We start from the raw sequence: 23,798 nt of genomic DNA, 5'->3' as shown, positions 1-23,798 counted from the left end.
AATGCTTTTATATTTACTGTGTGCTTATATTGCTGTTAATTTTTCTGTTCTCCTGTTGAGGATTTGACTTCTTTCTGGTCTTTTGCTGTTAAGGACAGCTGTGGTGCAGATATTCTTGTATGTGTCTGCTGGGCATGTATCTAGGAGTGGAATTACTGGGCCTTAAAATATGTGAGCCAGTAAATGGCTTGGTGCAACTCATTTCAGATCCGTTGCTGAAGTTTTTGTAGAGGCTCAGTGCCTTAAAACATGTGAATGTTAAGCTTTAAAAGGTGATGCTTTAGGAAAAAAGATAAAGCTAAATTGTTTTCCAGAGTGACTATGTAAACTATCAGCAATGCGTAAGAGAGTCTGTTGATCTGTATCTTCTCCAATTGCAGTACTGTCAGACTTCTTAATTTTTGTCAATCTAGTGGGAGTACAATATCTTATTTTGGTCTTGATTGGCATTTCTATGATTTCTAGTAAGGTTGGCACTCTTTGTACTTGTTTATAGGCAACACACTTTCTTCCTCTGGTGACTGCATTTTCACCTAGTTGGGATGTTCATGGTTCTAAGTATAGAGGTAGAGCTTAGAGGAATAAAAGAAAAAGCCATTTTTTAAAATTTGCTTGCTTGTTTTGAAAACCTAGCTGTTCACAGAGAAATCGTCCTTTTATCTTTTAAAATATGCTATTCATGTAGTTATACCTTATGAAGACCTAGAAGTTCAACAGAAAAATATTACATGGGTTTTCTTGAAAATTATATATATATGTATATCTTTTGAAATGTTTTTTAAAGAATTTGAATTTTTGCATTTCCTAGAAAGCATATCTTTTAATTAATGAAAGGGGGACCCTTTACTTTTGAGTATTTCAAGATATAGGAACTTACTTTGAGTATCCTTTTCTATGGAATCAATTACAAATAATCTTGAGGTCTCTTAAGGAAGTCCAACAATGATACCTTTCTTTACTAGGTTGGTTTTGAACTAGTTGAGAAATAAAACAAGGACTAAAATAGATAGAAACCAATATACTGTAGTTTTTACTGATAAAGTCTAGGTTGGGGGAATTGATTATAACTGTCTACAAGCAAATGCACTTCCTGTTGAGCTTCCGAATCGGACAGACTTATATTCCTATAGTAAGCAAGGTTGGTCTGAGCCATGTATGGGGAGTGCTGACCCTATAGGAGCAGTAGAGGATATGTATTTCCTAAGTGGGGATTAGCTCCCAGGAGAAAAAAGAGAGGTGCTCAGTGCATCATTTTCTGTTTATTTTTCCTAAATTACCAATCACGTTGGTAAGTTACTCTAACTCTCTTGGTGCATTCTCAGAAAAGAGGCTCAATTAATATTAATATTAATTGAACTGCCTTTACATAGAATGTGGGAGGTATGTTTATCTACTAACAAATATGCTATTTTATTAGTACATATATATTATCAACAAATGTCTACACTATACTTGGTTCTTTGGTGTATAAAATAAATATTCGTTGGGATCCCTGTCAGTTGAGAATTCAACAGTATGTTTATGGAAAATTACTTACACATATAATAAGAATAGCTTTATTACTTTATTCCTAATAATATTCTTAATCTTAATAATAAGAATAGCTCATATTTGTATAGCTTTTTGTAATTTTAATGTACTTTGTATACTTCATTATTTCACTCACATTTTAATGACAGGGACACTAAGGCTCAGTAAAACAATGTGACTTGTCCATAACCACACAGTGAGACTTGGGTCAGATATTCTGATCTAGATCCTACTTTTTTCCTGCTGCATCATACAGCTTTCCTAGAACAAAAAGTTTGCTCTGTAGGCACAGGTTATGAAAGGTCCTTAGGCATACAGTAAAGACATGGTAGGGCGTATCAGGGAAGGCTTTGTATAGCAGGGCGGACTTGACCTGCTTTTTGAAGGGTGTAGTACAGTAGAAAACTGCTTATCAGCAGAGGATTATCAGCGGAGGATACCTTCCAAGAGCCCCTGTGGATGCCTGAAACTGTGGACAGTACCAAACAGTTGACCCTTAAGCAACATGGATTTGAAGTAAAATTATATATGGATTTTCTTCTACCTCTGCCACCCCGAGACAGCAACTAGATCTTCTTCCTCCTCCTTATGATTTTCTTAATACATTTTATTTTCTCTAGCTTACTTTATTGTAAGAATACAGTATGTAATACATATAACGTGCAAAATATGTGTTAATCCACTTTTTGTGTTATTGATAAGGCTTCTGGTAAACAGTAGGCTATTAGTAACTAACTTTTTGGGGAAGCATAAGTTATATGCGGATTTTTGACTCTGTGGCAGGGCCAGTGCCCCTAAACCCAACATTGTTCAAGGGTCAACTATATATACTATGTTTTTTACTATATATGTACCCATGATAAAGTTAAATTTATTAATTAGGCACAGTAAGATATTAATAGTAACTAATAATAAAATACAGCAGTTAAAACAATATTCTGTAATACAAGTTATGTGAATGTGGCCTCTTAAATATCTTATTGTTCTGTACTTACCCTTCCTTTTGTGATGATGTGAGATGGTACAGTGAGATGAGATGAAGTGAGGTGAACGCCATAGGCATTGTGACGTGGTGTTAGGCTACTGTTGACCTTCTGTATTCCTGAATGTGTGTAAGCATCCCTTATTTGCAGTAAATGGCTTGGTGTCACTCATTTCAGATCCCTTGCTGAAGTCTTTGTATGGGCTCAGTGCTTTCTGGTGTGACACACTGCTGTCACTTGCTCATGTCTTCCACCCCAAAATGTAATGTCTTTTCCACCTGAGCACTTATCATGCACTGTGGCCATCACTTTTGCAATCTGAGGTGTGACAGCAAAACTAGCATAAATTTCTTTCTTCTTCTTCATGATGTCATGGATAGAAAATTTGTTTTTATTTTAGCAGCTCCAGCATATGATTTCTTTTTCCTTAAGTCAAGAACTTTTACCATTTCACCGAAAGGAAGCACTTTAGAGTTCTCTTTGGCATATGCTGATTGCCAGCCTCGCTACTCTTGTCTTTTGGGGCCATTATTAAGTAAAATAAGGATTCTTTGAACACAAGCACTGCTAAGTGATTCATGGGCCTGGAGTGTCTACAGTGCAGAGACGCTGGACAAAGGGATGATCCACATTCCTGGTGGGAAAGAGCAGAATGCATGAGATTTCATCACGCTCCTCAGGACAGTGCATAATTTAAAATTTATGAGTTATCTCTGGAATTTTCCATGTAATATTTTCAGTCTTTCGTTTACTGTGGGTAACTGAAACATGAGGGAGGACCACTGTATAGATGTAGAGGAGATATGGGGAGAAGATAACCAGTCAGAGGCAAAAGATCAGTGGGAGGTGTGAGAGTGTTACTGGAAAGGGGTCCCGATCCAGACCCCAAGAGAGGGTTCTTGGATCTTGTACAAGAAAGAATTCCGGTGAGTCCATAAGGTAAAGTGAAAGCAAGTTTATTAACAAAGTAAAGGAATAAAAGAATGGCTGCTCCATAGGCAGAGCAGCACTGAGGGCTGCTGGTTGCCCCTTTTTATGGTTATTTCTTGATTGTATGCTAAACAAGGGGTGGTTATTCATGCCTCTCCTTTTTAGACCATATAGGGTAACTTCTTGACATTGCCATGGCATTTGTAAACTGTCATGGTGCTGGTGGGAGTGTAGCAGTGAGGACAACCATTGTTCCTCTTGCTGCCATCTTGGTTTTGGTGGGTTTTAGCCAGCTTCTGTACTGCGACCTGTTTTATCAGCAAGGTCTTTATGACCTGTATCTTGTACAGACCTCCTGTCTCATCCTGTGACTTAGAATTCCTAACCATCTGGAAATGCAGCCCAGTAGGCCTCAGCCTCATTTTACCCAGCCCCTGTTCAAGATGGAGTTGCTCTGGTTCGAATGCCTCTGACAAGAAGATTCTAAGGAGACTTGGCTGACCGTACTGCACGATCCGTGTTGGGCAACTGTGTGGAGAAAGTGTGAATGAATTGATGTTACGGATGATCCAACTTTTGAAAGTTTGGAAGAGAAAGTATTTGCCTTTAGCAGTAGACATCAAGGAGCCACTGAAAGCTCTTAATTTGGAGAATAACATGATTGAAACAGTCTCTTATCTACATTTTCAGGCCCTTTTTTCGTCTCCTATTCCCTGTTTCATTTGACCTATATATAAATTTTTGTTAATTTTTCTTTTATCTTTCAGTCTTATTTTCTGAATTTAGTATATTGCCTATTATTAATCCAAGAAATGCTGGTTTTTCTTTCTGTTTTCTAAATTAAATCCCCCTTTTCCATATTCTTTTTATTCTATTTGTTTCTATTCTAGTATCTTACAATTTAAATTTGAGCAACTATCTTTTCCTTTGCCACTTTACAAACAGTATATTTCTTTAAAAACAGTATGTAAGTACCCCTGTTACTTCTGTGCTTGATTCATGGTTGTATTTGTACATTTTCCTCTTGAACTAGCTTAAGAAATAACCAGTTTCTTTCTTTGCCTTTCAGGTCCTACCTCGAGCACAAGACCTCAATGAACTATATGCTGGCAACACGCCTCTTCCAGGACAGGTAGAGATTTGCTAAACTTTAAATTTAGGATTAGATCACAAGATTAAAAGAAAGTACATGTCAAAGAAGGAAAGAGACCTTATAAAAGTCTTTATGTAAAATCTCTGCTAGAAAAAAAAGTCCTGTAGAAAGCATGCTATCATAACTCATTTTTCCAGAATTTATCATGAACTCTCAGCACTTTGTAACATTTCCAAAAGACAAAAATTTGACTATAAAGATCTTTGAGCAATTTTAACAGATGCCTTAAACTTTATTCTTCTTTAAGGAAGGCCTTTACTCAGTGCCATTATACTTTAGATGCAGTTTTAATAGACACGATTATCTGTTTTTCTAGACCAGAAGATATTAGAATTATCAGATTGGAAAAAGTAGAGGGGAGGTAATTCGTAAAATAAATACACTGAAACTTTTATAAGAAATGACAACTGATAATCTCAATACAAGGGAAAATAGAAGGAAATGATGGAAAACAGACATTGGAATTTAAATAGCACAGCAATCAGGGCTGCTTAGTCCCACATACTTTTGTAGCCCCTGAAACATAATTGCATTGCAGTACAGTTCATTAATTGATCATCAAAATAAGGCACCCTAGTTATTTAGAGAAACCTACATTATTTTGAGGATATATGTACTTTTTTGAAGGATTCTTAAAATAAATACCCATGTTTTAACCATCTGCAATTTCATGATCTAGTATCAGGAAATACATGGGATTTGCAATTTGTCTCTGTAAATTTGTGGTAATTACGATTGATTAAGTAATCACATTGTGTAGATTCTAAAGAAAGAGATCCTTGGATTTACATAGAAGACAGAATCTCATTTCTTTATATATATAAAACCTGTGGGTTTTTCCTCCCCTCTATGAAAACTTTTACAAGGTTTATTTTATCTTTAGAGTTTAGATACTTTACCAGGATGTGTTCTGATACATCATGTTTCATTATTTTGGTAATGCAGTGAGTGCGGCCTTTCAGTCTTTCGGCTGTGGGAAGTATTTCCCTTATCCTTTCTTTTCTCTCCTTGTGGAATTCCTGTTAGATAAATTTTGGCTATAACCTCCATATTTCTTTACTGTTTTTAAACTTTTGGTTTTGCCTCTTAGCTTTAAAATCTTGGAGATTTCTTGGATTTTGTCTTCAAAAACTAAATTGATCTTCAACCATATCTATATTGTTATTTATTTCCCACACAGGATAGGAGTGTTTAATTTAGTTTTTTATTTTGGCAAGAGTGTTTTTAATATACAAGAGTTATTTTTGCTTTTCGATTAGTTTTAGTATTTCATGGATGTAATGTCTTTTCAGATCTCTATTTTAGATTGTTTAAAGTTCCTTTCTGTTTTTTGCATTATTTTAATTCTTCTGGATTAGTTGTATTTATTCATCTTATTCTTTCTAGTTTTAACTTTTATATATCTGCAAATGTATGGTGATCTTTGTCCAGTCATATTTAGAAGTAATGAACTGTTTGCTTAAGGCAGGTAGTTTGCTTCACAGGTTATATAGCTCTGTTTCTGAACTGACATGGACACTGCACTTGAGGCTGGATCTTTCTATACTTGAATTTCCCAGGAAGGGGAAGGAGGGCAGAGTAGGCATTCTGGGGACCACTGCATTAGCCAAAATGAGGAGGTATCTGCCTAGGAGTAGCAAAAAATAAACAATTTGAGATATAATAATATATGTGCCCCTTTGTTAACATATTAAATAGTAAGACCTAGCAGCAGGTCTAATACCTACCGTAATTTCAAAGAATGATAAATATTGACAGTATTTCAAAATAGTTGTAACAATTCTAAAGTAATATGAAAAAAGATGCATTATTTCTTTTGGTAATGAAGTCACATTAATCCACTACTGTGGATAGTTTCCTACATATGGAGGAAATGCTAAATTTCAATTAGAGCATGTAAGTTTTTTTCTATCCAAGTTTGTATATTCCCTGCATTCTTTCTTGAGGCCCCAGTTAATAGCTCCTGCTTATGAAGCATTCTAAAAACTTGGATTAAAAAAACATAATTTTCCCTGTTTAGCTAAGAAAAGCCCTCATGATCTACCCATGCTCACCTTTTTGGCCTAAACGTCACTTTTTCACACCAACTGATGGCCATTTCTACTTGCTCTTTTATACATCCTTATTCTTACAAACTCCTCTTCTTTTGGAATGGCCTTCAATCCATCCCTAAATTCTTCTAGCTTTGTCCTTCCTCCACTATCCTAGATTAGGAAGAGGTATTCTCAGCCCTTCTTTTATCCCTCAGTTTAATTTAGATTCCCAGATTGTATAATTGCCTGTTTACTAATTTGTACTTTCCAGGTTGGCTGTTAAGAATAGGTACTTTGTTATGTTCATCTTTGTCAGTATCAAGAACCTACCACGTGGTAGGCACACACACGGAAACATGCATTGAAAAAAATGAGATTGTGTTTGTAGCAAGTCCTAGTATCTTCCAATAAATCTGTTCTCTCATCAATCTGAATAGATGTTTTCCTTCTTGCAGATCCAATTAATTTTGTTATTGTTAGAACCACTTTCAAACTAACTCTCTACTCATTTCTTTTAGGTTAATTTTGACTACCTTCCTTACCTTCTTGACTCCTCCCCAACCTACCCACCCTGTTTCTGGCAAACAGTATCTTACATACTGTCTTACACTATGGCAGTAGCTTTAACCCTGGCTTATGTCCCGGCCACCCCACCCCACCCCCACCCCCACCCCCACCCCCACCCAGAGTGAATTATTGGTACTTACTAAAAGCTGCCCAGGTAATTATAATGTGAAGTCATGATTGCAAATTACTGGAGAAAACCATTATCTGGGTGAAAAACTTAAAATCATTTTGAGACTTTCTGATGATTACCTGACAATATCAGGACATTAACATGGATAGAAAACATGGGAAAGGAAAGACAAAACATCTTGGTGAAGACTTTTCACTGGATTTTTCTTTACATATCATCTACATTGCATTTGTCTCTTTACAAAAAAAAAATCAAAACACGTTATGTGACTCTATATAATATTTTTGAAGTGACAAAATTTTAGAATGGAGAACAGATTAATGGGGCAGGGTTTAGGAGGTATGGGTAGTTATAAAAGGGCAACATATGGGATCTTCATGGTGATATAATCATTGAGTATCTTTTCTGTGGTGGGTACATGAACCTACACAGGCAATAAAAGTGTACTGAATTAAATACACATGTACATAAATGAGTACGAGTAAAACTGGGGACTTTTTAAAAATTTTTTTTGAGACAGTGTCTCACTCTGTTGCCCAGGCTGGAGTACATGGCGCAATCTCAGCTCACTGCAACCTCCTCCTTCTGGGTTCAAGTGATTCTCCTGCCTCAGCCTCTGGAGCAGCTGGGATTATGGGCTCACGACACCACACCTGGTTAATTTTTGTATTTTGTAGTAGAGACAGGGTTTTGCCATGTTGGCCAAGCTGGTCTCGAACTCCTGGCCTCAAGTAATCCACCCACCTCAGCCTCCCAAAGTGCTAGAATAAGAGGCGTGAGCCACTGCCCAGCTGGAAATTTTTTAAGAGTGTTAAATGAAAGGAAATTGGATGAGAGTGTTTTAAAGAAAAACAAAAACGTATTATAACATGAATAGCACTCAATTTCTGTGGTTAGAGCCCAGTCCTAGTTTAGAGACAATGGAGAGTATCTTTTTTCAGTAGAGGTTTTTTTGTTGTTGTTGTTTTGTTTTTTTGAGACAGAGTCTCACTCTGTTGCCCAGGGTGGAGTGCAGTGGCATGATCTTGGCTCACTGCAACCTCTGCTTCCCAGGTTCAAGCAATTCTCCTGCCTCAGCCTCCCAAGTAGCTGGGATTACAGGTGCACGCTACCATGCCCGGCTGATTTTTTGTATTTTAGTAGAGACAGGGTTTCACCGTGTTGCCCAGGCTGGTCTCGACCTCCTGAGCTCAGGCAATCCCCCTGCTTCGGCCTCCCAAAGTGCTAGGATTACAGGTGTGAGCCAATGTGCCTGGCCTTTTAATAGAGATTTTTTTTTTTTAATTGTGGAAAATATATTTCTGATGAGCATCCCTTTTGAACCCCATGAGAATTGAGCTTGGTTTCTTTTCCTAAAACAGTTCAATGAAAGTAGAAAGAGCACTGCAGTTTGAGACCTAAGCCAGGGGCTCAGATGTAAGCCCTTTAAGCTCTGGCCATGGCAGGTCAAAAAATTATTTTATCCTGCTTCTTTCTGTAAATGGGCTAATAGCCTTCTTCACATGGTTGTTATGATGAATAAGCAGTTTGCTTTGTAAATAGATAAACAAGTACGAATAATTATTATAATTTTTCTCTATAATTTGTCCTCTCTCTTTTGTTTTTTATTGATGTCCCTCCAGCTCATAGCACTCTACTCTTATGAGAATGTTCTCAATTTATCTGTCTGCTTTTCCGCAAAGATGCCCTCCTTGGCCTAGTTTCATGTTGAATTTCTGTATTAAAAATTTCTGGAGTGCATGTGTGTGTGTGAACCCAAGAGAGACTATCTGAATAGCATTCTCTAACCTGGTTGTCCTTTCTGCTTCTGTAGGGGAAACCCAAGAAGAAGCTTATTGACAGGAAGAACACGGTAATTGACTTTTAAAAGTTGAGAAATTCCTTCCATGTGCATAATGTGTGACCGTGCACAGACTAAGCATAATACCTTATATAACCATTTTTAGTTTGATTCAGCTTGAATAGTAACATAAAAATTTTTTCTATCGAAAAAGTGTTTTGTGGCCACTTTTTACAAGCTAAGTGAGATTTACTTCACTGTAACTACAGGTATACCATTCTAACTGAAGATGGTATTCTCGTTTAGCTGTGTGAGAGAGAGTATTAATGAGATTTTGAAACTACTGTCATGTTAGATTCAAGTAAGAGTTTGTGTTTTGGCCTTGACATACCTGAGGCACACAGCTCTGTGCCTCATGGTACAGAAGAGAACCTGTTTCTAGTTTGCCACAGAACTGAAAGCATACAAAACACCTGTGGACTTTCATTTAGGCAGAGAGTCCTTTAAAGCATAAATCTAATTTTTCTTTAAAGAAGGAATAGATTATGATTGCCATTTAGTTAAGGGAAAACTGAGATAAATCAAGTTTGTAGCTTGTTTCCAAATAGAAAGTCGCACTTGGTGTATAAGTTTTCTCCAGTTTTGAGTCAAGAAATATGCTTCCTATAACATACTGCTGTTAACTTGGAAATTGAGAAAAAAGAAAAAAACTTAAACATTAAGAATATATGAAGAGCACTGAGTTCTGTTCTTCATTTTTTGGCACTCATTTTATATTGCCATCAATAGGGATTTTGGGCTCTGTAGAGGTGTAAGCAGATGCAAGCTGGCATATGATAGACCATATGCTGGAGCATGAAACAAGTCCTAATGTATTTAAAAGGATTAAAATGATACAGAGTATGTTCTTTGGCCACAATAGAATTGAATGTCAATAACAATAGAAAATCTTCACATATTTGGGAATTAAACATTTCTAAATAATCCATGGGTCAAAGAAGAAATCATGAGGAAAATTAGAAAATACTTTGAACTGAATGATACTAAAAATATGTCAAGATATGTACGCTACAGCTAAAGTAGTGCTTTGGGGGAAATTATAAGTTTAAATGCTTACCTTAGAAAACTGAGGACTGAGATCACTGTTCTAATGTTTGTTTTAAGGAACTGAAAAAAGTAGAGTAACTCCAAAGCAAGTTGAAGAAAGGAAAGGCAGAAATCAAATAAAAAACAAACAATAAAGAACATTAACAAAATCCAAAGTGTGTTCATTGATAAGGTAGCATAATTGATAAACCCTTAGGTAGACTGATCTAGAATAAAGAGAAAGGACACTAATTACCAATATCATCAGATAGAAAAGAGAGGATTTCACTATAGATTCAACAGACATAAAGTAGATGCTAAGGTGCGGAAAAAGGATATTAAGGCAATATTATTAGCAACTTTATTCCACTACTTTGACAACTTAGATGAAATGACAATTCTTTGTGGTGGCGGGAAAGTTGGGGGCAACACCCAAACTGATACCAGCTGAAGTAGAAATTTTTTTTTTCTTTTCTTTTTTATTTTATTATTATACTTTAGGTTTTAGGGTACATGTGCACAATGTGCAGGTTTGTTACATATGTATCCATGTGCCATGTTGGTTTGCTGCACCCATTAACTCATCATTTAGCATTAGGTATATCTCCTAATGCTGTCCCTCCCCTCCCCTCTCCCCCCACCCCACAACAGTCCTCGGAATGTGATGTTCCCCTTCCTGTGTCCATGAGTTCTCATTGTTCAATTCCCACCTATGAGTGAGAACATGTGGTGTTTGGTTTTTTGTCCTTGCGATAGTTTACTGAGAATGATGTTTTCCAGTTTCATCCATGTCCCTACAAAGGACATGAACTCATCATTTTTTATGGCTGCATAGTATTCCATGGTGTGTATGTGCCACATTTTCTTAATCCAGTCTATTGTTGTTGGACATTTGGGTTGGTTCCAAGTCTTTGCTATTGTGAATAGTGCTGCAGTAAACATACGTGTGCATGTGTCTTTATAGCAGCGTGATTTATAGTCTTTTGGGCATATACCCAGTAATGGGATGGCTGGGTCAAATGGTATTTCTAGTTCTAGATCCCTGAGGAATCGCCACACTGACTTCCACAATGGTTGAACTAGTTTACAGTCCCACCAACAGTGTAAAAGTGTTCCTATTTCTCCACATCCTCTCCAGCACCTGTTGTTTCCATCAGAGTGAACAGGCAACCTACAGAATGGGAGAAAATTTTTGCAACCTACTCATCTGACAAAGGGCTAATATCCAGAATCTACAATGAACTCAAACAAATTTACAAGAAAAAAACAAACAGCCCCATCAAAAAGTGGGTGAAGGACAAGAACAGACACTTCTCAAAAGAAGACATTTATGCAGCCAAAAAACACATGAAAAAATGTTCATCATCACTGGCCATCAGAGAAATGCAAATCAAAACCACAACGAGATACCATCTCACACCAGTTAGAATGGCCATCATTAAAAAGTGAAGTAGAAATTTTGAAAAGCCCTGTATCTGTTGAGAAAATTGAAATTGTCATGAAAAACTTTCTTATAGAGAAAACTCCAGGCTCACTGGTTTCACTATTGAATTCTGTCAAGCATTTGAGGAATAATAACACCAATCTTATATAGATTCTTTTAAGAATATAGGAAGGGATACTTCCCAGTTCATTTTATGATGCCAGCATAACTATGATTCCAAAACCTGACAAAGACATTAAAATAGAAGAAGAGAAAATTACAGGCTAATATCCTTCCTGAACATAGACACAAAATTTCTTAATATTAGCAAATCTAATCTGCCAGTATAAAATGGATAATACATATGACTGAGATTTTCCCCAGTATTGCAAGGTTGGCTTAACATTTGAAAATTAGTCATTGAAATTCACCGTATTAATTACAGAGGAAAAACTAGATTATCATTTCATTAGATACCCCAAAAAAGCAACTGATGAAATTCAACACATATTTATGAGAAAAGCTCAGCAGATCAGAAATAGAAGGAAACTTCTTTAATTTGATAAAGGCCTTATATGAAAAACCTATTGCTATCATCATATTCAGTAAAATATTGACGGCTTTTTCCGTATGATTTGTAACAGGGCAAGATGTCCACTCATACCACTTTTATTCATGTTGTACATTAGTATAGTAAAGCAAGGCAGAGAAAAAAGAAATGCACACAGATTGGAAAGGAGGAAGTAAAATGTCTATTTTTGGATGACGTGATCAGGTTAGTAGAAAATCCTAAGGCATCTATAACTACAAGAACACAGAAGTGAACTTAGCAAGGTCTTAGAATACAAGATCGACATACTAAAATCGATTGTATCTTAATGTACTAGTAGTAAATAATTGGAAAATGAAATTTTAAATTATATTTACAACAGCATTTGAAAATATGAAATACTTAGGAATAAATTTAACAAAACATGTTCAATAGCTATACAGTAAAAACTATTAAATATTACTGAAAGAAATTAAAGAAGACCTAAATAAATGGAGAGATATGCCATATTTGTTGATTAGAAGAATTAATATAGTTAAAATAGCCATTTTCCTCAAATTGATATAAAGATCCAGTGCAGTCTCAATCATTATTCTGGTGGACTTTTTAAAAGAAACAGACCAACATTTAAAAATTTATATTCAAATACAAAGGACTCAGAATATCCAAAATAATCTTGAAAAAGACTTAACGTACTTGACCTAAATACTGTAATTCTGCAGTATTCAAGATATTGGCCAACTGATCACACTGAAACAGAATAGGAAGCGCAGAAATAGACCCATATTTATATGGTCAAAGTAATCCAATGGTGAAAGGAAATTAGTTTTTAAAAATGAGGATGGAACAACTGAATATCGTATTTTTTAAAATGAACCCCAACCGCTGTTTCCCATAGAAATTAGAGTTGATTCATAGATATAAAAACTATTACTATAAAACTTATTGAAGAAAACATAATATCTTTGTGACTTTGGGCTTGGCAGTATTTTTAGACATCACACAGAAAGCAATAAAAAACAAATAATGTTATATTTTCTCAAGATTAAAAACTTCATTATAAGATACTCTTAGGAAAATGATTTGGCAAGCCACTGACTGAGTGGAAATATGCATCAAACATATCTGTCAAAGGATTGATATCTAGGAACTATCAAGAACTCCTACAACTCAATAATAAAAAGACCATCAACCCAATTACAAAAGGGTAAAATATTTGAACAGACACTTCAAAAGGAAGATATATGAGTAGTCAATATGCTTATGAAAATGTGCTTAACAACATTAATTATCAGGGAATTACAAATTAAAACCACGTTATACCACTGAACATCTAGCAGAATGGCTGATACTATACTGACAATACTAAATGGCGGTAAGGATGTGGAACTAACAGAACTGTGATAAATTGTCGTTGACAGCATAAACTGGTACAGGCACTTTAGGAAGAGACTGGCAGTTTGTTAGAAATATACAAATTTCACTTGGAGATCTACACAGAAGAAATAAACATAATCACAAAACGGCTTGTACAAATACGTTCATAGTAGCTTTATTCGTAATACTCCAAAACAGGAAACAACCTAAGTGTCCGGCAAGACAGCAGATAACTGTGGGTTATTCAGACAGTGACCTACTGCTCAGAAATAAAATGGGATGAATACTGACACACACAAGAGTGAATCTCAAAAGCATACTGAATGAAAGAAGCCTTATACAAAACAGTTCATACTGTATGGTTTCATTTTATGAAATTCTAGAACAGGCAAAAGCAATACATGATGAAAAATTCACAACAGTGATTGCCTTTAGGACGTTTGGGAAGGATTGACTGGATAGGAGTGGGAAGGGGCATGAGAACTTCTGAGGTGATGATAATGTTGAGAGTTTAGGTTATATAGCTCTAGGCATTTGTCAGAACTCATTAAGTGGACATTTAATATTTGCATATGTCACTGTACGTAACTTTTAGCTTACCCAACACAGTTCTATAAAACAATTATTGAACTCTAGATAGTAATGATATGCATGTTGAAATGTTTATGAGCAAAATGCACTGATGTCTCTAACTTTGAATTGCTTTAAAAATTAGATTGATGGATGGATAGAGGGATGTATGATTGGATGTATACATGACGAAACAAAATATAGTAAAATGTTAATTGTAGAAACTAGGTGGTAGGTAGGTATATGGTTGTTCACTGTACAGTTCTTTAAACTTTTGTTTAAATATTTAAAAAAAAAATGTTGGGGCCTGGGCGCGGTGGCTCACACCTGTAGTCCCAGCACTTAGGGAGGCTGAGGCGGGTGGATCACGAGGTCAGGAGATCAAGACCATCCTGGCTAATACAGTGAAACCCCATCTCTACTAAAAATACAAAAAATTAGCCAGGTATGGTGGCACCTGCCTGTAGTCCCAGCTACCTGGGAGGCTGAGGCAGGAGAATTGCTTGAACCCAGGAGGCAGAGGTTGCAGTGAATCGAGATGGCGCCACTGCACTCCAGCCTGGGCGACAGAGCGAGACTCCGTCTCAAAATAAATAAATAAATAAATAAATAAATAAATAAATAAATAAATAGTTGGAAAAAGTAAATGAAAAAGACGTAGCTAAAAGATATCCAACTCATTTTTAGGAAATTCAATTGTTTGTTAATTAAACAATATTTATGACAAGTCAGCTGTGTGCTGGACAGTCTCATAAGCATCTAGGATACAATGATAGAAGACAAACATGGTCCTTGCCCTCATAGAACTATTATTCTGGCTTATCAGATTCATATTTTACCCAGCATTCCCTATCCTCTACCCCTTGTACTATTTAGGATTTATCTGTTTATCCAGGGTCTCTTAATTCCTTGTTGTTATTTTAAAACATCTTTAGAGAAAGAGATTTGTAGTAGTTTCTCCCTATCTGTGAGCTTTTAGCGTTCATGTTTTCAGAAGTTTATTTTTTGAGTTTTTGTTGATAAAAAGAAATCTTTTTTTTCCTAAAGAATGGAGTTCTTGACAATGTAGACGGTATAATGTAGACAACATAAACTCTTGTTTATATAATGAACAGTGGTTCATGAACGTAAACGCTGGGCTTTAACTTATTAGGGTGTTGAATTAAATTCCACTCATTTAATTAGGATGACCTCAAACATTAAATTGTCTCCAATCACATTAAGTTTTTAAGAGACATGTCTTTGGAGAGAGAGTTTGTGTGTTTATGAGATAACGATGTTGGTGTTAAGCTGTGCCCATGTTTGTCCATACAGTTATCAAATTTGACCAAGTTTAAAAAAAAATACAAAATTGACCAAGTTAGCCAGACATTATTAAATAAATGGTTTAAATGATTTTATCTTTCTATCAGATTTGTTTTATTTTCTTTATTATTGAATTGGCTAAAAGTTTATTTCTATAGCTCTGTGTGTGTGTGTGTGTGTGTGTGTGTGTGTGTGTGTACTCTTTGGGACTCTGATAAAATACATTGGAACTATTTTTAAAGTTCATTGATTTGCTTCCCATTTCTGCTCCCAGTGCCAGGACCTTCCTGTTTTTGGCTCTGTGTCCTACTCTGGAGAGAAGGCCTCCAAAAGACTTACCATCCACCCAGAAATCCCTGTCGGAAAGGTCCTAAATAGACCAAATGACACAGCCTTTTTATTATACTCAGAGACTGAAAACTCCCAGAGGAGTTAGGATGATTTCTTGACCTCAAAGGGAACACACTTTGAGTTCTAGAGAGTTCAGAGCCAGCCAATTAGATGTGGCGTTTGAGCGTAGAGAGTTGGCTACATGCTTTCAGTCACTGATGTAGTTACTGCTTTTCTGACCCGGTGACCCAGAGCCCTCTCTTTGGTGACTTGGTTATAGCTGCCTCTCTTGTATTTTGCTCAGTCCTTGTCTAGACTGGGCCTCATATCAGTCACTCCCTGATTTGTGATTTGTGTTACTTTAATGCCTAATGTAGCTGATGCCAGCCCCCTTTCCACATCCCATTTCTCATTCTTGACCTGATGTATTTAGCCTTATCCTATCTCTGCTGTCTTCCCTTGTCTGTGCCTCTGACTAACTCCTGACCTGTACTTAACGCCCGTAAAGTCCCTGCCACCTTGCTCCACCTTCTCCTGTGTATAATCAGGATCTTAAAGGAGGGTGGGTGCCTTGGCATTTCCTCATGTTGGGATGCTTGAGACTTGGTGAGTCCCTAGGGCTTGGTGACTTTTCACTAAGACACTTCTATGTGTCTCAGTCAACTTGGTGCTGCCTCACATATTCACAGATCATCAGCCTTTGTTCCCCTCATCTGAACCTCTGCTAAATCTATATTGTTTATATTTTATATACATTCAAAAGAATATTTATAAAATGCTGAGTAAGTTATAATGGGTAGAAATGAAACAAACGTCATTGGCCACCACTCAACTTAAGAATTAAGATGTTGTCATTTTTAAAGTATAAAGTATTTTAAGGTATAAGGTGTTGGGTGGCACTTTATAATCCCTGCAGTAAAGTAATAATCAGTATCACTGAACACTTAAAGGTCTTAAACATTGTCTTTTGCCGCATATTTTTTTCAGAACATTAGTAAATTCAAATGGGTCACTAGTGAGGTTTTAACGTAGATTCTAGTGTTCCTCTTTATCTGTCAAACTTTGAGAATTCACTTGAATTACCATGTCCCGTATGTCAGCATTACGGAATTCTGGGAAGCTTAGCCTTGGAATGAAGGAGAGAACTTTCTGAAGGCCGTAGCTACCATGTTGCTTTTCCCCTAGAATGAGTGCTGATGGAGCGCCGGAATTGAAGATAGAGAGTCTGAATTCAAAGGCCAAGCTGCATGCTGCGCTTTACGAGAGGAAGCTCCTGTCTCTGGAGGTGCGAAAACGTAGACGACGGAGTAGCAGATTGAGGGCAATGAGGCCAAAATACCCAGGTACCTGCTGGTGAGCTTTCACCAAACTCCCTTATCTGGATCCTGCCAGACTGAGTTAACCAGCTGCTTACTCAGTATTTCATGAGTCAGAATCTTCCTGATCACATACACCTTTTTTGTATAGTTTTTTTCTCTGAAACTTAATTTCAACAAAGTCTGAAGTTTTTAAACCTTCCACTCTATAATATTTGTATTGAAGACTATCTGAAACACATATATTTTGGCCTTTGCTCTTATGTCAGCATCATACAAATACCGGATACTCTAGAAATAATATTAGCCTGAGTTTAATGGAATCCTGAGCATTACTGTTCAGGTTTTTTATAATTACATAAGTTCAGTTCATTCTTTAACATTGCTGAATGGCATAAGTATTTTAGACAAAGTGGAATTTCTTTCTCTCCCAGCTTCTACAATGTTGTAGGTCTGTTTATAATTGACTGATATACTGATTTCCTTTTTTTCTCTCCTTCCCTCCTGTGAACATCTGTATCAGGCAGTGTGTTAGTCACTGAGGTTTTGCTGGTAAATAAAAAAGATATGGTCTCTGTCCTCATAGAACTTACAAGGCGATAGAGAAGGATAATGAATAAACATAGGATAGAAAGATATTCCCCTGTTCTTTATACCTCCATGAAGGGTGCTTTTTAAAAAATCTCTAACACACTATAGAAATTACTAAGCCAAGGGTTTTTTTGTCTTTTTGTTTTTATTTTTTGCCTTAAGTTGTGAGAGAGTGATGATGACAGTATGATGAAAAATATATACTTTAATGAAGATTATTAATAAGTTTTAGAATATGTAACATTAGGCCAGGCATGGTGCCTCATGCCTGTAATCCCAGCACTTTAGGAGGCCAAGGTGGGCGGATCGCTTGAGCCCAGGAGTTCGAGAACAGCCCAGGCAATCTGGCAAAATCCTGTCTCTACAAAAAATACAAAAATTAGCTGGGTATGGTAACATGTGCCTATAGTCCCAGCTACTTGGAAGGCTGAGGTGGGAGGACTACTTGACCCCAGGACGTCGAGCTGTAATGAGCTGAGATCCTGCCACTGCCCTCCAGCCTGGGCAACAGAGTGAGACCCTGTCTCAAAAAATGCTAATAAATAAAAACAAAAATAAATAAAAGAATATATGAGATTAGAGAGTGATATGTGGTTGCGATTAATTCTGTGCCTTGTTTGTGGTTTGGTTTAGAAATGGGCTTTTACTAAAAAGAGAAAAGGAAGGTATTGGGAGAGAGGAACATTTAATCCTTTTTTCAGCAACATTAGTGATTCTTCGCATTTAGTGATTACCCAGCCAGCTGAAATGAATGTTAAAACTGAGACAGAGAGTGAAGAGGAGGAAGAAGTCGCATTAGACAATGAAGATGAAGAACAGGAAGCTTCCCAGGAGGAGTCTGCAGGATTTCTTAGAGAAAATCAAGCCAAATATACACCCTCATTGACAGCTTTGGTAGAAAATACACCCAAAGAAAATTCCATGAAAGTTCGTGAATGGAATAACAAAGGTGAACACTGCTGCAAACTTGAGACTCAGGAGCTGGAGCCTAAATTAAACCTGATGCAGATTCTTCAAGATAACGGCAATCTTAGGTATGTATCTTTTATAACTATATTAGTAAAACTGATAACAGCTAACTTGTACTGTGTACCAGGTACTATTTTAGTGGTTTTACAGTCATTTTTCATTTAATATTTACAGAAGTCCTATGAAATAATGACTGTGATTAGATATTGTTATTATTAAGGAAACTGAGCCTTAGAGAGGTTAGGTAACTTGTCTAAGGTAGAGCTATGATACAAACCTGGGTCTCATTGGTTGGGCATTTGTGTCAGTCACTGAGTATAAGGTATCTGAGACAAGGAGCTCAAGTAGCTCATGGTTTAGTATTAGAGACAGAGAGCTCAGGCCATGGCCCCACTATGAACAAAGTGGTCTTAGGACACAGAAAAAGAGTAATTGGTCTGGCTTGGGAGGGCTAGAAAGGCATTATGGAGGAGGGAAAATTTGAATCAGGCCTTGACTGATGAGTAGGGTTTCAGGAGCTTTGGGAAGTGATGGTTAAGTGTGGGTGCTAGGTAGAGGCAATAAAGACGTAGAGGTGGCCAAGCACAGTGTCTCACACCTATAATTGCAGCACTTTGGGAGGCCGAAGTGGTCGGATCACCTAAGGTCAGGAGTTCGAGACCAGCCTGACCAACATGGAGAAACCCTGTCTCTACTAAAAATACAAAATTAGCTCGGTGTGGTGGTACATGCCTATAATCCCAGCTACTCAGGAGGATGAGGCAGGAGAATTGCTTGAACCCGGGAGGTGGAGTTTGCAGTGAGCCAAGATTGTGCCATTGCACTCCAGCCTGGGCAACAAGAGTGAAACTCCATCTTAAAAAAAAAAAAAGACATAGAGGTGTGATAATACAGTCATTCATTAAGTCCCTCAGTGAGTTTTTATTGAGCACCTGCCCTATGCCAAGAATTGTGTTAGGCCATATCACATTACTGTGGGGACCAAGATAGGCCTGGAGCTTACAGTCTAGTGGGGAAGAATGACAGTTAACAAAGAAACAAGGTCATTTCAGGTCGTGAGAAACGCTGTCAGGACAATAAGATGGTGTAATGTTAGAATGTAATTGGGCAGAGTTACTTAATTGCAGTGATCTGGCATGAAGAGGTAACCTTTGAGGTAAGTCCTGAATGATGAGGAGTCAGTCGTGTGAATAGTAGGAGGCAGAATACTCCCAGCAGAATAGCAAGTACAAAGGCCCAGACATCGTAATGAGTTTGGTGTGTTTACAAAATACAGACTAGAGGAATTACATGGGGAGAAGAGCATGGTAAGAAATGAGACTAAAAAATTAGATGTTGTTAGATTGTGAAGGGCCGTAAGAGGAGCCTAAGCTTTATTTTCTATATGACTTTTAAGCAGATAAATGATATGGTGAGATCTTGTTTTAGAAAGTAACTCGTGCTTGCATTGTGGGATAGTGAAACTAAAGGCAGAGGGGTGAGTTAGGGACTGTTAGAATTGTCCAGAGCCAGGAATATGAAGGCCTTGATCAGAGTAATGGCTTTAGGAGTGGAGAGAATGGGATGGACTTAGTAAAATTTGCAAAGTAAAATTGATGAGACTAAGTTTTTCACATTTGGAAACTTGGTGGTGCCTTTGGTCAATATAAGGAACGTAGGAGTTGGTTTCATGATAAAAAAACAATTGAGTTTGATTTAAGACGTAGTAAGGAAGACGTGTTCTGGGCTAAAGTCCAATAGACAGGTGGACAGCTTTGTTGGTCGAGGTTGAACAGGATTGTATAGTTGATAGGTAAAGTCTTCAGAATGGATAAGATTGTTCACAAATTTATTTGGTTCAGCAAGGATAAAAAAAGAATTGAGCCCTGGGGAATACCACTGTTCAATGGGTAAGCCAGTAAAAAGATCAAGATGTAGCAGTTAGAGCAATATACATAAGATCAGGAAGGAGTAGTATGGTAAAAGCAGCAGAATGAGCATTTCAGGTCTGTAGAGCCTCAAACAGCCCTAGTTAGGATGAAGAGTGAAAAGAGACTTCTGGATTTGTGACCTAGGGCCAACTGAGTAGGTGGAAGAGCAGTTGTGAGCGGAGAAAATAAGAAAGCAAGTGTGAACTAACTGTCTAAGAGTTTGGCAATGAAAGGAAGGTAAGAATGCATCAGGGAGACAGCCAGCTAAAAGAAACGGATTTTTTTCTTTTGAGAAGAGGTTCTGGAGCTTGTTTATAGACTAGGGGGAAGGATTTGAGGATAAGAGGATTAGAAATGCAGAAATGGATATATTGGTAGAGAAGAGTCCTAAAGGAAGGTGGGAAGAGGCCAGAGGAGGGAAGATCTCTTCCTATCAGTCAGAAGGAAAGTGCTATGGGATGAAGTTGATAGAAGTTTAAGAGCAAGGAAGTTTAGCCGTTTATGCATGATAGTCTTTATTTCTAAATTAGAGGCCAGTTCTTATACTGAAAGGCTGGAGGGTGACATTGGAGTAGCAGGGGATAGAGTTAAGGTTTGGAACAGTGTCATGGAGAATAAGAATAGTTCTGTCAGTGGAGAATACACTAAACTCAGTCAGAAGACCTGAGCTCTGGCTGTTTTAGTGCTACCAACTGGCTGTGTGGTCATAGACAAGTCAAAGGGCTTCTCTAGGCCTCACTTTCCTTTTCTGTCAATCCAAGGTATGGAGTTAGACAAGTGTTTTTTCAAACTTCTTCCTAGAGGGAAAAAAGATTTCACTGAATTGAAAATAGAGCATTTGAAAACCACTGGACTGTATTCTAAGGTCCTTTCCAGCAATAACATTCTGCTTAGTTGTTGTAGAAATAAATTATTTCTTCATGAATCTTGTGGCTCTCACTTTGAATGAGTAAACTGTTAAAATTGCAGGCTGCGTTACTGTCAATCAGGGGTTTTCAGACTGTGTTCCCTAAAGCTGCTCATTGTTCGGTGAAGTGTCTCAGAGGCTACTTAGGGGTTTGGGGAAAGTCCACGGCCAGGGTTTAAAACTCTAAGGATTGCATCATTGTTACATATCTTATATACTGAGTATCTGCATAACCTTTTGTTTTTTAAAATAGGTTTCTTTGGTGTAAATCATTCTGGTTTTCATTCTTTCATCTTTTGGGGAGTTTGTTCCAAGTGACTAGCTGAACAATGCATCCAATACCTTAGAGACAGTCTCAGAATTAACATCCGTAACGTTTATAGAAATGGAAACCTCAATATTTGTTCATTTGCTTTGCAACAGTGATTCACAACAAAACAATGATTAAGTCTCAACTTATGAGCAATAATCCCCTTATTTAAAAGATCTTCAAGTTTTAGTATAAAGGGATGAATCCGTGGAATTGGATATTCTGCTACATTTGAAGGTGTCTGAAACATGCTATTTCTTGCTCATTATATTGTAGGTGAATTTATTGACCCAAACTGAAGATCTTTTAAATTTATTTTGACTTGAGAATAATTTGTTATGGAGACAAAGCTTATAGGATTGATTCAGGGCAAAGTGGTATATGCTCTCTGGGTAAACAAGAGTATAATTATTGTCTTTGAGGAACAGTTGAAAATGTATATTTATGGCCAGGCATGGAGGCTCATGCCTGTAATCCCAGCACTTTGGGAGGCTGAAGTGGGTGGATCACCTGAGGTCAGGAGTTTGAGACCAACCTGATCAACATGGTGAAACTCCATCTCTATTAAAATACAAAAATTAGCTGGGCATAGTAGTGAGCATCTGTAATCTCAGCTACTTGGGAGGCTGAGGCAGGAGAATCGCTTGAACCTGGGAGGCAGAGGTTGCAGTGAACCAAGATCACACCACTGCACTCCAGCCTGGGTGACAAGAGCAAAACTCTGTCTCAAAAAAAGAAAGAGAAAATATAAGTGTGTATTATTTCAAAACCATATTATGCTCCCGTTAAAACCATCCCTGCCAGTAACAAAGATCTAGCCTTATTCATAGTTCATGTTCTGAAGCTCTTATGTATTAAACTCTCAAAAGCAAATCTACTCCTCAGCCTGACTCCTTTGCCCTCCAATTCTCCAACACACACATGGAAGCTTGACTGGAGCCCTCTTATGATTTCCAGCTTACTCTAGCCAAATCCTACCTCCTAACCTTGTGAAAACAGTCAGTAGAAAGCATTCAGTGATTGCATTTGTGAGGATTGTAAACAAAGTTTGTGTTGGGCCCTAATCTTCACTGGTACAATTTTGGCTACAGTATCAGAAGGCCAATCAGCTGAAGTAACCAAAATCTCGCCTGAAAGAAAACAGATCTGCCATTAATAGCAGCTGAGGTGAAAATCATCAGTGTCTCTCTGGTACTTCTGTCTTCCAAACTATAGCTTGATCAGATTTCCTTATTTCCGGCCTAGGCCAGCAGGCAGAAAATAGCTGGGTTCTTTAATAGCTGGGTTCTTTTAATAGCTGAGGTGCTTTTCACAAGACTTGAGGGTTTCTTTCGCCCGCTGAACATCTGGGCTTGTCCTGCCTGGCCCATCAGTTCATCTATGCCAAACTCTATTGGACCTCCCTCATTTGCTCTGGGCTCCAGCCATTCCATCTTGTAGTTGAGAACAGTGTGGCCTTAAATTTGGTCTTAAGAGTCCCTTTATAGGATTTATCTATTTCCTGCTTTGGACACTTTTATATACTAGAACTATTAATTGCCATTGCAAAATCCACACTTTTGCACTAACTGGTAAGTTCTTAAGGACCTCCAAATGTAAAAAACATTTTCTCATTAATACAGTGGTTTTTGTGAAGATTCAGTACTTCTCCTGTCTGTTCCCCCAAGAAAGTTGTTAAAAAGTTCAAAGAGGATCAGGCACAGTGACTCAGACCTGTATGTAATCCCAGCACTTTGGGAGGCCAAGACAGACAGATCACTTGAGGCCAGGAGTTCGAGACCAGCTTGGCCAACATGGTGAAACCCCGTCTCTACTAAAAATACAAAAATTAGCTGGGTGTGATGGTGTGCACCTGTAATTCTAGCTAGCTGGATGGCTGAGGCACAAGAATCATGTGAATCCAGCAGGATGGAGGTTGCAATGAGCTGAGATTCCACCACTACACTGCAGCCTGGGTGACGGAATGAGACCTTGTCTCAAAAAAAAAAAAAAAAAAAAAAAATTCAAAAAGAAGGTTTGAATAGGAAATCTAATTTTCTAGTCGTGTT

At 37.4% G+C, this 23,798-nt stretch overlaps 1 protein-coding gene across 50 annotated transcripts in view; it reads left to right on the top strand.

Annotated features, from left to right (window-relative positions):
- Window positions 1-23,798, top strand: part of TTLL5 (tubulin tyrosine ligase like 5) — a 296,508-nt gene that overhangs the window by 87,960 nt on the left and 184,750 nt on the right. For 26 of the 50 annotated variants that reach the window (XR_010122049.1, XM_063644172.1, XM_055288714.2 and 23 more), the window contains 4 exons: window positions 4,513-4,575; window positions 9,140-9,178; window positions 16,933-17,090; window positions 18,382-18,688. Coding sequence is in view for 49 of the 50 variants with exons in the window: in XM_063644172.1 (XP_063500242.1) it covers window positions 4,513-4,575; window positions 9,140-9,178; window positions 16,933-17,090; window positions 18,382-18,688 (567 nt within the window). In the remaining variant the exon portion in view is untranslated. The remainder of the gene's footprint in view (window positions 1-4,512; window positions 4,576-9,139; window positions 9,179-16,932; window positions 17,091-18,381; window positions 18,689-23,798) is intronic. The other 24 variants (XM_063644155.1, XM_063644157.1, XM_063644171.1 and 21 more) reach the window with 1 other exon arrangement.

Source organism: Symphalangus syndactylus, chromosome 8 (genome assembly GCF_028878055.3).
Source record: "Symphalangus syndactylus isolate Jambi chromosome 8, NHGRI_mSymSyn1-v2.1_pri, whole genome shotgun sequence".
Lineage (NCBI taxonomy): Eukaryota > Metazoa > Chordata > Mammalia > Primates > Hylobatidae > Symphalangus > Symphalangus syndactylus.
The sequence above is the reverse complement of the archived record's forward strand: the minus strand, read 5'-3'. Positions and strand labels throughout refer to the sequence as shown.